The sequence below is a fragment of the Coffea arabica genome, chromosome 3e (assembly GCF_036785885.1).
Source record: "Coffea arabica cultivar ET-39 chromosome 3e, Coffea Arabica ET-39 HiFi, whole genome shotgun sequence".
NCBI classification, from domain to species: Eukaryota; Viridiplantae; Streptophyta; class Magnoliopsida; order Gentianales; family Rubiaceae; genus Coffea; species Coffea arabica.
Genome location: NC_092315.1, coordinates 13,495,596 through 13,510,271, shown reverse-complemented (window position 1 = coordinate 13,510,271; position 14,676 = coordinate 13,495,596). Strand labels below are relative to the sequence as shown.

The following is a 14,676-nucleotide window of genomic DNA, read 5'->3' as shown; positions in this document are numbered from 1 at the left end:
TCACGCGTGATGTGATATTTGATATCTAAGTGTTTACTGTGCTCACGGAGAACCGAATTCTTAGACAATTCAACAGCCAACTTACTATCACAATAAATGTTCGTAGGACCAATTTGCTTTTGCTGTAGAATGCTAACTATGCGATGTAACCATAAAACTTGAGTTGCACTATTAGCTACTGCAATATACTCCGCCTCTGTAGCAGACAATGCAATTATCTGTTGTTTCTTAGAACTCCAAGAAAACACTCTTGAGTCAATAAAAATGCATGCCCTGAAGTACTCTTCCTCTCAACTGTATCACCTACCTAATTACTATCTGTATAGCCAAACAACTCAATTGGATCATTTCCTGAATAAAAATACTATCACTCTGAGTGCCTTCAATTCACCCCAAAATCCTCTTAGCCGCCTGCAAATATGATTGACTTGGATATTCCATGAATTTGCTAATTAATCAACCCAACAACAAAATTGGTCTTTGGTCTCGTAGATGTCAGATACCTCAAACTCCCTACCAAACTTTTAAAGTAGGTAGGATTCACATATCCACCAACATTCTTCTTGGTCAAGCTCATGGAGTTAGAATTGGCTTAACTGCATCCAACTTGAACTTCTTTATGATATCACTTGCATATTTCTTTTGAGAAATAAAAATCCCACTATTAGACTTAAAAACTTCAATTCCCAAGAAATATGACATAAGTCCCATGTATGTCATTTCAAATTGCTTAATCATAGACGTCCTGAACTGTGCAATCGTTTTCAAATTATTTTTTGTAAAATCATAGCATTTACATATATGCACATAATAAGAATATCACACCGCAGAAGATTGAAAATATAAAATGTGCTCATATAGACATTTCTGAAAATCACGAGCAAGAAAATAAGAGTCAATCCTCGTATACCACTGGATTTAAACTTTGTCTTGTACACCGACTTCACTCTAATGATTTTTTTACCAGTTGAAAGAAAAGTAAGTTTTCAAGTATCATTCTTCTTAATTACATGAATTTCTTTCTCCATTGCTTTCATCCAACGATCATCATGGGCTACCTCCTCATACATCATAGGATCACAATTTGCAAACAAAGCAAAATTAACTATATTTTCATCGGAAGGAATATCATCTGGTATAATCACATAATCTTGCAAATGAGCTGGCATCTGTAGCTGACGCTGTGGACGTCCAATTAACTCAATCTTTGGACCCTGAGCAACTGGTAATGGCTGAATATCATTATTAACCTCCTCTTATTGATAATTTACTGTTACCGTGACGCCCCCACTTCTGCCAAGGGCGAACCCATGGGAATCAGTGGAACGCCTGCCTAGCTCTTGGCAAGACTCAATACGAATCCAATTCAAATTTAAGGATAACAACCAAAGAATAAAAGTCGAAATAAAGAAAAGTCACTTCCTTAATTAAACTTTCAAGTTTTACAACACAAGTTCTCAAAAGTACAACAGCTTTCCCAAAATATAACCATTATCAGTCGACTAGTCAATTACACCCCAAGATTTTTAATCAAAATAGTCAAGTCGACTTCCTCAAAAATTCTTTCCAATCCGAACTCCTGTTAAGGAAAACAAAACTAATGGGATGAGCGATTTCGCTCAGTGAGACCAAGAAAACATGCAAACACATAGTTCCAATAACAATAACACTTACACGGAAAGTAAATCAATAAAGTTCAAGTAATTCATAATTTAATAATAAACACACTTAATAAGGATACAGGAGCTCTCAGGAGCTATATTCCACTTGCTTTGCCGATGCTCGATCTAATACCTCCACGTGATGACACTCCGTCAACCGGGTAGGTATTAAGTCCGTAGAACTCCGCTTATTTTGTACGCCCGTTCACCTTTACACCCCCTGCTCAGGGCCCGCACTTCTTTTATATAAGGCAATACTACTAGAGTATGCCAAGCAAGATCTCTCAAATAAATCAAGCTTATGATTTTTTTCTCATGGCTCACCAAGCTTCACAACCAAGCCCATGCCGGCTCGAGTCGTAAGGTCGGCCAATGAGTTTGGGGGTCCCCCACTATTATAATATAAGTCGATGAGATTCACTCCAATCGACATATGCAAACATAGCATAATTCACTATTGTAACACTTCATTTACTTCACTTAGCAAATTCACTTCATATAATTCAAATATAATTCACTTAAAAGAGAATGAGTGCGATAAAGTACACACTCGTCTCGATAATTCCAAAATACTCAATTAATGAGAAACAATTTATGCACTTAGCAACACTTTATACTTGACACTCACCAATTCAAAACAAATGAGTAAAGAAAGTCTTTAGTGATCTGCTCCGAGATTCTCCTCAAGACCCTCTTGATCGCCTGAAGAAAAATGACCAATAATCATTCTCATACATTCATAATCCCTTATCAAACAAGGAAGAATTTACACTTGCTTAAAATTAAGATAACGTCGTAAAAGAGCTTCACTCTACTGAAATTCAAGATTCAACTCTTAAGAAATCAGAAAATTTCAGCTTTGCGCGACAAAACTTAGAAAATTAGATCTCTTGTTTGGTATGTCCAAAAATAGAAAACTTTATACCGTTGGAAACTAGATCCAAAGTACTAAAAGTTCCCAGAAGAAACTTTTCCAAGATTCCAAACAGAAAGCATTCATTTTTCAGCTCAAATTTGCTGATTCATAAAGACAAGACAGAACCAGTCTTGGTTTTCAGTGGTGTTTGGAAATTCGGCAAAATTCACAGAAAGTGAATTAGCCTCTGAAATTTGTGACACAATAAGAGTCCCATACAAAGTTTCAAAACAAGCAGAACTAAATTCGGAGTTTTGAGTAACAAGATATAGCAGTTTGAAGTAGGTTGGTTTTTGTAATCTGATCAGTGAATTTCCAGATTTGAAGAGAAATCTTTGAGGCATTATTTGAGCATCGAAATGGTATTGGAATTACACCAAATTTGGCACACTTGAACTTCCATACATGGACTGCTTCTCTAAAAAAATTTAGGCAAAAACTCACATGGGAAGGCAGTTTACGAAATGACCAAAATTTGTGAATTATTTCAAGGCTAATCTGCCATCCCACTTCTCTTTGCTTTTCAAAAGTTTGGTCCAATGAAATCAGTCCCAATTCACTCCATTTTTGACACCAAGATTCCAAAAACATTTAATAAGCAATTGACAAGCAATTGACACTAAAATTTTTGAAGTATAACATCCCAAAACAGATTTGACCATTCGGCCAACAAGGAAGAGAAAATTTTCCAGTTTCCAGCTTTGTCACATTTTTGAAATCAAACTATATCTAGCTCTATACAACTCCAAATTGGGAATGGTTTATGGTGTTGGAAACTAGATTCAAAATTCTACAATTCATCAGAAGGCATCGTTTTGAAAATCTTTTCACAAGTAGAACAAAATAGAGTTACAAGGTGCAGCTTCCCAGTTTCATTCGAATAAACAGCCAAAACAGAACAGCCGACTTTGCCGACTCGCTACGGTTCACTCAAAATGAACCAGCAGGGAATTTTTATACCGTTGAAAAGCTATAAATGTCTAGTTTTGAATGCTGCTAACGGGACTCAATTTTGACTTTTGTACAGAGAGTTACGTTCAGTCAAAGAAGCACTGTCTGAGTACCCCTGCTAGGCGTTTTCCAGATTTGAAACTTTTCCAAAACTGAAGTTTTGTGCAACCATTCTACACGATTTTTGAAAGGTACTTTGTACACACAATATACAACATATATCCATCAATTTAACAGTCAACTAAGCATCAAAATTTCGAAACTAAAACAGAACAACATGACCAGAATTTCGGCCAGCTTCCTTTCGCAATTTCCTCCAACTTTTTCTCCACTTTCTAACCGTAATCAAGCTATATATCACATAAACAACCACAATCAAACAATCAAGCCTCAAGTCAAGTACCTAGAGTCCTCATCAGGATAGCTAGCCTATGATTTAAAGTGGAAATAATAGGTTCCTCAAGTCCGCTAGCCTATGAGTGCAATTAGGGTTTCAAACCCATGAAGATTATCCGTTAAACTTCTTATAATTTGAAAGAGAAAAGAGGTGGAATGGTTACCCTTTAAACCCTTGAAGAAAATCAGATTTTCCACCAAAATTTCATTCAAGAAATTCCACAAGATTGCTTCTTACTCCAAGCTAGAATGAATCTCCAAGAAACTAGAAAGTTGGATGATGATTTGTAGACAAAATGGAAGCTAAAGGAAATGGAGATTTTCTTTCCTTTCTTTCTTGGTTGGTCGGCTGAATGGAGAGGAGAAAGATGAGGGTTTGAGTGTTTAGCTTGTGAGGAAAGAATGAAGGAAAGTTGCTTTAAGTTGGGTGCAAAAAGTCAACTTTGAATAGTTGTCGAAATAGTGTCGTGCACTACAGATTCCTCTCTTGTTTGGTACACTTATGCACTAATCCTCCAATAACATTGTAATTACTCACACTTACAAGTCTAGTATTAATTCCTCAAGTTTCTAATTAGTCGGGCGATATGATTTTAGAGAAATTTGTGACGCGCGCGCGATAAGGCGAAAATTTAAAATAAATTCATGCAACTAAAATATAATGTAATCCCCGATGCAACCCAATGAGTACAAACAATTTCACAATGATGCACAAAGATATATCAAATTTAAGCACAATAAAGAAAACTTAATTAAAGAGAAAAGATAAGAAATGCAAACCAAATATCAATCCAATAGCCTCTTCAATAGATGGCGATGCTAACCAAGATGTACATGTGAAGGCTCACTCCTTCCTCACCCCAAACACACTTTGGTTGAGCCAAGGAGTTTTACAACTATTCTAGTTAACCCTCAACAACCTACACTTGAAAGATCACTCACCCAAATAAGAACTATTTTATACAAATGAGGCAACCTTCACCAAGGTTTTACCACTCCAAGTGATAAGTTCACCTTCACCAAGGTTTTACTCCTCCTAGAGAGTAACCTTCACTTGAGCAACCTCACAACCCAACTTCCCCAACCCCTTATACAACCAACAAAGAATCTTTCTACTCAAAAACCTCACTTGTAAGCTTGTATTTTGTGTTGGCAAAAGTCTCTTGTCTTCTTGTGCTTTGGGGTATTTATAGAAGGTGAGAAATGGCTTCAAAAGTCTCTCTAATGGTCAAATATTAAATGCTGTCAAAACTAGCCGTTGGCCTGTCGGACGTCCGAACCACCTGTCGAACGTCCGAACCCTGCGTCCAAACCACCTGTCGGACGTCCGAACCCTGCGTCCGAACGTTGACAGAGAGTCATCAAATCTTTGCGAAATTTCTCGGACGTCCGATGCGATCGATGTGCGTCCGAGGCGTGGGTCCGATGCTTCCGGACGTCCGATGCTTCCTCACGAGCGTCCGACAGAGTTTCCTTTTTGATGTTCTTCATCCTTTCGGACGTCCGATAGCTTCCTTTCGGACGTCCCACATGAGTGCCCTGTTTTTGCTTTTTCTAACAAATTGCTCACATAAAAACATTAGCCCAAATCTACATTTTGGTTTGTTAATCATCAAAACCAAGGATTGATCGACCAATGTCAACAATCTCCCCCTTTTTGATGATGACAAACAAAATGAAGATTTCTTTTATCAAATAAGTTCAAATAAAGCTCCCCCTTAGAAAGTGCCAACATACAAAGAAATTTCAATAAATCCTACTCCCCCTTTTGGCATCAATCAAAAACAAACTCCCCCTTTATTTTTCAAATCAAGACCATATTGAATATCAAAATTTTCAATTGTACTTACAACCATATAGCACTTCTTGGATCAAATCTTCATGATGTACCTAAATATGAGAAATTTCATTTGGTACCCTTTCTTTATAGGGTCCTTGGGAGTTAATACAACATGATCTAGCAATCCACATGGATTTCATACCTTTTCTCATATTTTTCTTTACATAGCAATCATTTTGCATATGTCCAAATTTGCAACAAAAGTGACACATGATAGAAGTATTTTGCACATAGGTGGATTTAATGCAACTAATTTTCTTACTTCTTATCATAGCAAACTTATTTGTGCCTTGAAAAGATTTGCTTTCTTTTGTTTGAGAAAACTTTTGTTTTTCATTTTGGAGAAACTCGTTCAAGTCATTAATTCTTTTCTTTAACAAATTCTGTTCTTCCAACATTTTTTCATAAAACTTTGTTTTCTCTTCCAACTTCCTTTTCAAAACATTTTTTTGATTTTTTAAATCATCATTTTCCATTCTCAAACATTTGTTTTCTTGAAAAAGTTAGGAGTTTTCTTCCAACAAATCATTTATTTTTGTTTTCAAATCTTTATTTTTAGCATAAGATTTTCTCAAACTTTTATGCATTTTAATCATAAGAATTTTCACATCATCATCTTCATTATCTTCATCACAAGAAGAGTGATAAGAACTTACCTCATCTTCTCCAACGGCCATTAGTGCCATTTGGGCCAACTCTTCTTTTTCTCTTTTTGAATTGCATTCATCCCATGTAATTTTGCAATCTCCTCTTGAACATCTCTTGTTGAAGATCTTCTTGAAACTTTTGATGTGAGGAGTTATATCATTGTCCACTTCCATGATTTCATTACCCATGAAGGATGGGTTATCCCCCACTTGAGATGCTTTAAAAGCTATGCCTCTCTTATACATTCTTGCATTTTCTTCCTCTTGCACTTTGAATTTCAGCTTTAATTCATAAGAGGTTAGGATATCCACAAGAGATTCAATGGACATAGAATTTAAATCATTTGCCTCTTCTATAGCATTTATTTTGTTTTCCCATTCTTTTGGCAAGGCATTCAAAATCTTTCTATTTTTCTCACCCAAAGAATATTCTTTTCCAAGCAATTTAAGATCTTGAATAATGTCACAAAATCTACTACACATCTTATCAACATTTTCAAGAGGATGCATTTTGAAAAATTCATATTGAGAAACAAGCAAAAATTTCTTTTGTTCTTTAATATCTTGGTTACCTTCATGAAATACACACAATTTATCCCAAATATCTTTAGCTGATTTACAACCTTTAATCCTACTAGATTCATTTACATCTAATGCATTGTACAATATACACATGGCCTTGGCATTCAAAGAAAGGTATTTCTTGTCTTTTTCATTCAATTCTTGTCTAGTCTTTAATCTACTCAAATTAGTGATAGAGTCAATTATTCTGGCTTCATAAGGACCATCTTCTACCACATACCATAATTCAATATAAACGGATTGTAAGAAAATCATCATTCTTTGTTTCCACATGCTAAAATAAGAACCATTAAACATAGGTGGTCTATCAATAGATTGCCCTTCTAAAAAAGAAACTTTTATGGTTGCCATGATCTTTACTCTAAGCGGTTAAGCTTGATCAAAAGAGACCAAGCTCTGATACCAATTGTAAGTCCCAAAGACTCTTGTAAGCTTGTAAGCTTGTATTTTGTGTTGGCAAAAGTCTCTTGTCTTCTTGTGCTTTGGGGTATTTATAGAAGGTGAGAAATGGCTTCAAAAGGCTCTCTAACGGTCAAATATTAAATGCTGTCAAAACTAGCCGTTGGCCTGTCGGACGTCCGAACCACCTGTCGAACGTCCGAATCCTGCGTCCAAACCACCTGTCGGACGTCCGAACCCTGCGTCCGAACGTTGACAGAAAGTCATCAAATCTTTGCGAAATTTCTCGGACGTCCGATGCGATCGATGTGCGTCCGAGGCGTGCGTCCGATGCTTCCGGATGTCCGATGCTTCCTCACGAGCGTCCGACAGAGTTTCCTTCTTGATGTTCTTCATCCTTTCGGACGTCCGATAGCTTCCTTTCGGACGTCCCACATAAGTGCCCTGCTTTTGCTTCTTCTAACAAATTGCTCACATAAAAACATTAGCCCAAATCTACATTTTGGTTTGTTAATCATCAAAACCAAGGATTGATCGACCAAGGTCAACATATAATTAACTAACACTAGAGCAAATAATTATAAAATGACTAAATTGAGAAATAAAATATGAGTCTTCACAGTTACCTCTGCTATATTAGAATTTTCAGTAGACCAGTCCCAAACACCTCTTTCATCAAAGGCCACATCTTTACTCACCATCACTTTTTTTGTCACAAGATTATATAACCTATAAGCTTAGAAAACTTCACTGTAGCCAATAAATACACATTTCTTCCCCTTATCATCAAGTTTTTTCCTTAATTGATCATGAACAAGGGAATAGATAATACACCCAAAAACTTTGAGATGGCCAACAAAAGGTCTTCTACCATTCCATACTTCTTCAGGAGTTCTTTTGAGAACACTTCTGAAAGTTCACATGTTCAACAAATAAATTGTACCAAAAATTGCCTCTACCCAAAAAGAGTTTGGCATATTTTTCAGTTTCAACATAGATTTTACCATATTTATAACAGTTCTATTCTTCCTCTTTGTCACTCCATTTGTTGTGAAGTGTACCTAATAGTCAACTGATGCTATATTCCATTTTTCTCAAGAAAATCATCACACACCAAATATTCTTGATCCCTATCAGTTCTCAAAATTTTAATCTAATAGCCACTTTGCTTCTCAACAAAAGTCTTAAAAATTTTAAAAGTGTCATAGGCATCAGATTTTTGTTTCAAAAAATACATCCGGGCTTTTCTACTGAAATCATTAATAAAGGTAATAAAATACCTACAATCACCATTAGAAGGAACTTTCACAGTGCACAAATACGAATGAATAATTTTCATTGGTCTTCTAACCCTTCAGGATTTGCCTGTTTGAAAGACAACCCTGTGTTGTTTTTTCAAAACACACAGATTACAAACTTTACCAGAATTTCTAATACTAGGTTGCCTACTAATCATTTTTCTATTAGCCAAAAATCTCAAACCGTCAAAACCAATTATTGTCATCTATCATCATACTTAAACAAGAAAAATTGGTAGTACTCAATTTCAGTGAAAATAAGCGATTTGAACTGGCAATCATTTTAATATTTTTTTTATTAAAAATGGTGTAATTACCATTCCTAATGCGAATATCATATTTTTTTTCTTAGACAATTGATCCATGCTCAACAAATTATGATGCAGCTCATGAACATAGAAAACATCAGAAATAAAATTAGTAGACCCATTTTTTAAACTGATAGGAATTTTTTCTCTGACAAACACTAGTAAAATAATGTTATTTCCAAATTTAATTTCACCATCGACAGATTCGTCAATCTCAAAAAATAATTCTTTCTTGCCAGATATATGATTGTTGTAACCCATATTTAAATACCATTTTTTTTATCAACCACATCAACAATATTACAAGTTAATAATAAAATTTTAGATTTTTTATTATTATCCTGAACCTGATTGTCAGTAACATTAATCTAAAAATTTCTGTCTATAATTTTTCAAAATTTGTATTTAAACTGTCTATGGCTCAATTTTTCACAATTATAACATTAAATTCTCTGTCCAAAATTATTTTAAAATTATATTGATTAAAATTATTTTCTTTGCCAAAATTACCACCTCTGCCTCTACCATGACTACCTTTAAAATTAAAATTATTACCTCTATCGCGTCCAAGATTTGATGTACCTCCTCTGCCTCTATTATTGTTGCCACGACCACCTCTGATATTTTAGCCACCTCTATTATTGTAGCTTGGATTCATCTGACTGAATTCACTTTGCTCATTTGCTTCATTATTACCTCTCAAATGCAACTGCATTTGTAATACCTTCTCTATTATATCCTTCTCCAGGGTATTTTCCAACTTTTTATTCATTCTTTGCTCATATAGAATTAATGATTCCTGCAATTCTTCAATACTTAAAATTTTCCTAATCTTTATCTCCTGAATCACAGCTACTATATGATTAAAAATCACAGCTACTATATGATTAAAATTCATGGATAGGGTGTTGAGAACTTTCACAATAAATGTTCTGGCAAGAACGTCATACTGATTAGGTGCGATCTTGTTTTTAATATCTGACAAACGAGAAAAATATGATTCAATAGACAAGTTTAAATTTCCTTTTTAATATCATCAAATTATTTTGTTGGATCCTGTTAATCCTTTTGTATGTCTTTTCCAATATATCCCAACGCTCCTTTGCTGAGTGAGCCGTAGTAATTTTTTCAAAAATTGATTCAATATATCAATTAATTTACATGCCTTGAGATGGGTTATCATCTGTTTTGGTCAAAAATTAAATGTCACCTTTGTTTTGATCACCATCTCATCACTTTCTCACATGTTTTGATTTTTTATATGATCGATATATGCATAAAAGTAATATTTTAAATTCAAATTTTGCATAGTTGTTATTCATCCAAAACTGACAGTGTATACAAGATATATATATATATATATCCCATTCTTGTTTCTTAGATTACTTAATTATTTTTTACCAAAAATCGATTCATGTCCTCTATTTGGATTTTTCATAATGTCATGTATTGGTTGATCTATTTAGTTCCCTAATTTTGACATTGTTCCAAACATGTCATATGATAATCATTCTCTTAACAAATACAATTTGCTAATCATATATACCAAAAATAATGTTTGGATTTGGTATAGGATTATAGATTGGTTAGTTTTATTTCGTTGCTAATTTTACTTAGTTCCAAACATGCTTACAATATGTAACCCTCCAATAATGTAATTAAATAAATGTAACAAAAATAACTATACATATCTAAAAGAAAAAATAATTTTTTTATTAGAGAAACTGTCAAGGTAAAATTGCATTGACTTGAGTCACTCACAAATTAATTTGGGGAAACAAATTATTGCAGTGATTTTCACTATGAGTTTGCTTTGAAATAGTGTTGTTCCTTAGACAAAAACATTCACATTATTTTGATAATTTTGTGTTCATCCACTCTTTGATGTGGGCTGAAGTTGCAGAAGAAATTGTAAATTGGAAAAAAAAAAAGTCTCAATTGACTCCATAGACCCATTTTTCTGCATTGCTTGTGTAGCTAACCAACTCTTCGGGCTTGAACCATAGGCTGATTTCATCCCTTACAGTCTTAGGGCCATCACTTCCATGAATAATATTCCTTCCAACCACAACAGCAAAGTCACCTCTGATGGTTCCAGGTTCTGATTTCTGTGGATTTGTAGCTCCAATAAGTTTCCAGTCGGATTTTATTACTTCTTCACCTTCCCAAACCATGGCAATGACAGGACCAGAGCTTAGGAAGCCACAGAGGCCATTAAAGAATGGTCTTTTCCTTGAGATCATGATAATGCTTTTGTGCAAATTCCTTTGAAGGAACCACAATTTTCATTGCCATGAGCTTAAAACCTTTGCATTCAAGCGGGATATAATTTTTGCAATCAATCCTCTCTGCACCCCATCAGTCTTGATGGTAACAAAAGTGCGTTCCAACTCTGCAGCATGTGCTTCTTGCTCTGTGAGCATGTAAGCTGCTGCAGGAAGGGCAAGGAGCCCTGAAATCGAACTTCTAGAAGCATTTCCTGGATCCACCTTGTCAGGCACGGCAAGAGTAGTTGCCCTTGCTCTCAATGAAACTACTGTTGTTCGCCCTTCGGAAAAGGCACGAGAGCTTTGCCTGCTGGAAGTAGAAAGAAGAGTCCTTGCAGCTCGTGTAGCATATCTGCAAATTTAAAATCTCATTTTCTTTCTTTTCCTTTTCTCAATTTATCTAATCAAAATTTATGAAAAAACCGGTTCGGGGTTTGAGGTGAAAAGGTCAGAAAGAGAGACCAACAATAATCGCAATGGATCTTCTGTCTCGCATCCTGTGCCACTTTCTATCCCACTTTTTATTATATTGCTATTTCTCTTATATAAACATCATGTTTTAGTTCTTTTTTATTTCCTTAATATCCAATAACTATTAACTTAGTAATACACAAAATTTAACAAACTCAAAAAATCAAAATGCATAAAAAATGAGATTTTTCATGAATTTTCTGCTGTATTTTTTAATTTTCTATTATATATTATTTTTTGGAACTTGTTGTATTTATTTTTTATTCAACTAATAGTTATTGAATGTTAAGAAAACAAAAAAGAAGTAAAACATGATGTTTATGTAAGAGAAATAGCAATATAATAAAGAGCAAATTATCCGATTGGCCACTAAACTTTTGCAATCGTCGAGTTTTGGTCACTCAACTATTAAAAGTCTGGTTTTGGCCACTCAAATATATAAAAGCGAGACGCGAGGCCATTCTGTTAGATTTAGCCGTTAACTTCATCGATGCGTCTGTTTGCACGATTTCCAATACAAAAAGCAGGGTCAATTTAGGAAGTTGAAAATAGACCTTCTTCTTCTTGTTGTAAAAAGCTAATAAAGATTACTTTACCAACTATTTATAAAATTAAAAAAAAAATTGTTTACAGAATAGGCCTGAAAAAATAGATGCAGCTACAAATATACCATTACACGAGTAACTCTAGCTCAGAGAAAAAAAAAACAACAGGAAAGAAAAGGAGAATTCAGCTAAAGAATAAGCACACAAACTCAATACTTGCGATGTTGAATGGGTATATTGGAAGCTTTCCAAATGGCAATTTTCTCAAAAGCTTCAATGGGAAGTACAAAATGTGCATTAGGGAAATTACAATGTCCTCCACCATCAGCTTCAAACCCATAATTCGGAGCACAAAAGTTAGTCGCAGTAACAATAATGGAAGTCCCAAGAATACACCATCTCATGTCCTGAACACGCCTAACTTGAAAGCAAGCTCCACAGATCTGACCCTTTTCAAACAGGACTTTACTGAGTGCAGCTGTGGCTTTCCCGTATCCCATTTTCTCCAGGTCCCCATAACCACAAGCCCCACCAACCGGGTCTCCCGGTTCCGCGACGGCGTAGTAGGTGGCTCTGGCGGATCTCCACTCTGTGTAGGAGGAGGGGGTGGAGGAAGAAGGGAAGTAGTGGTAGTGGGAGCGGACTAGCTGGGGTAGTGGGAGCGGACTAGCTGGGAGAGTAGCATTCATGCTACTCTCAGGTCCTAAATTGTCCCTGCCTTTTGTATTGGAAATCGCACGGACAGACACATCGATGAAGTTAACGGCTAAATCTAACAGAATGGCATCGCGTCTCGCTTTTATGCACTTTAGTGGCCAAAACCAGACTTTTAATAGTTGAGTGACCAAAACTCGACGATTGCAAATGTTTAATGGCCAACCGGATAATTTGCTCTATAATAAAAGTGGGATAGAGAAGTTGACTAAATAACAATCTTTGACCAACATAAACTAATTATCCAAGTTCATATTCCCCATAGAAATAATAATCATTACCATACTAAGCGAGAGTTCGGTTGCTACAGTGAAAATGGACCAGTTATCCGGTAATTTTCAACTTTGAGCGCATTTGGTATTGTTAGTTGGACAAGAAACTTTTTGGAGCAGTTGGTGTGCGTTTACTTTCCTTCTTCAGGTGTGTGCTTCCTTTTGCAAGTAAAATTCATAGATATCAGGCTGGCTTGTGGTCAACTGTCCGATTGTGCGAAATATATTACATTCAAATTAGGACCATCAAATTAAAATAACTCCTCTTACCAACAAAAAAAAATCAAATTAACTCCGCTCGGGAAGTTTATTGCATGGAAATTAAGACCGCTTCACAAATTAAGATCAGTGGTGAGTGGGCGATGTGTCAAGCAGTGTGTGGGAGCCGCATGGCCAAATGCTGCTTTGAAGATGACTTTCTCAGCAGATTGGTAGGCGAGAAAGCTTTATGCGAGTTTGAGCTTCTAAGCTATTTGCGAATTTCAGCTTCTAAAGATTTACGTCAGTTAGAGCTGCTGAAGATTTACGTGGCTTCTGTTTACTTACCATGTATGAATTTACATGTACCATTGATTAAATTCAGGTAGTATAACTGATAAGGTTCAGGTAGGGCATGAATTCTTTTTCTCCTTTCTTCAATTGTGAGACCACAGGCGGTTGATTGATTAGCGTCAGACAGAGTTTGAATCTTTTGTTTCTTGCTTCAATTCTGAGGCCAGCGGTTTGTTTTGTATTTATCAATTTGCTGGTCATAATTGAAGGTTGCATTCACGTGGTTTGCTTGTTTTGGTGTTGATGCATTTCTTTTAGAATTAAGGGCTGCATTTTTCTTGTTATATAGTTAAAGAGCTTAGTGGTTTGTGGTTAGTTATGATTGTGATAGATATTGATGAACGCTTAGTTTCGGTGATTTGTGAAGTGATTTTCTTGTTCAGCTCTTCATGTTTTCCTGTTCATAATTAAGATCTATATTTAACATAAGTAATTGAGGGTACTCGTTTCTGTTCAATTATGATTGTAATAAGAATTCATGAAACCTTAGGCCTGGTGCTTTTGTAAGGTGAACTCCTTACTCTACTTCTGCCTTGATCTTATTTTGTCTGCTGCACTGCTGTTTTCTTGCCACTTGTAGATTACCTACTGTTAAATCTGTTCATTTGTAATGAGATTTTGTGTGCGAGGTTCATAATAAACTATTGGTGTTAAATTTGTTGATCTGTCATTAGACAAGCAATTGGATTTTTTTCTGAATCAGAGGGCAAGCTTCTGTTCAGCAGAGGTAGTAGTGGATGCAGATGGGTTATAGTTAAACGCCTAATTGCCCCTTTTGCTTGGAGATTACTTGAGTTGTAACATAAAAGCTACTTTCCATAATCCTGGAGGAAACAGAAACACGTAAAAGTATGTTT

At 35.4% G+C, this 14,676-nt stretch overlaps 1 protein-coding gene and 1 pseudogene across 1 annotated transcript; both read right to left on the bottom strand.

The window, feature by feature from the left end:
- Positions 1-10,932: 10,932 nt before the first annotated feature.
- Positions 10,933-11,637, bottom strand: LOC140038657 (nucleoside diphosphate kinase 3-like; annotated as a pseudogene).
- Positions 11,638-12,490: 853 nt separating this feature from the next.
- LOC140038394 (expansin-A13-like) lies at positions 12,491-12,970 on the bottom strand. Its single transcript, XM_072083734.1, has one exon. The coding sequence runs from the start codon at positions 12,968-12,970 to the stop codon at positions 12,491-12,493; it is 480 nt and encodes a 159-aa protein (XP_071939835.1).
- Positions 12,971-14,676: the final 1,706 nt, after the last annotated feature.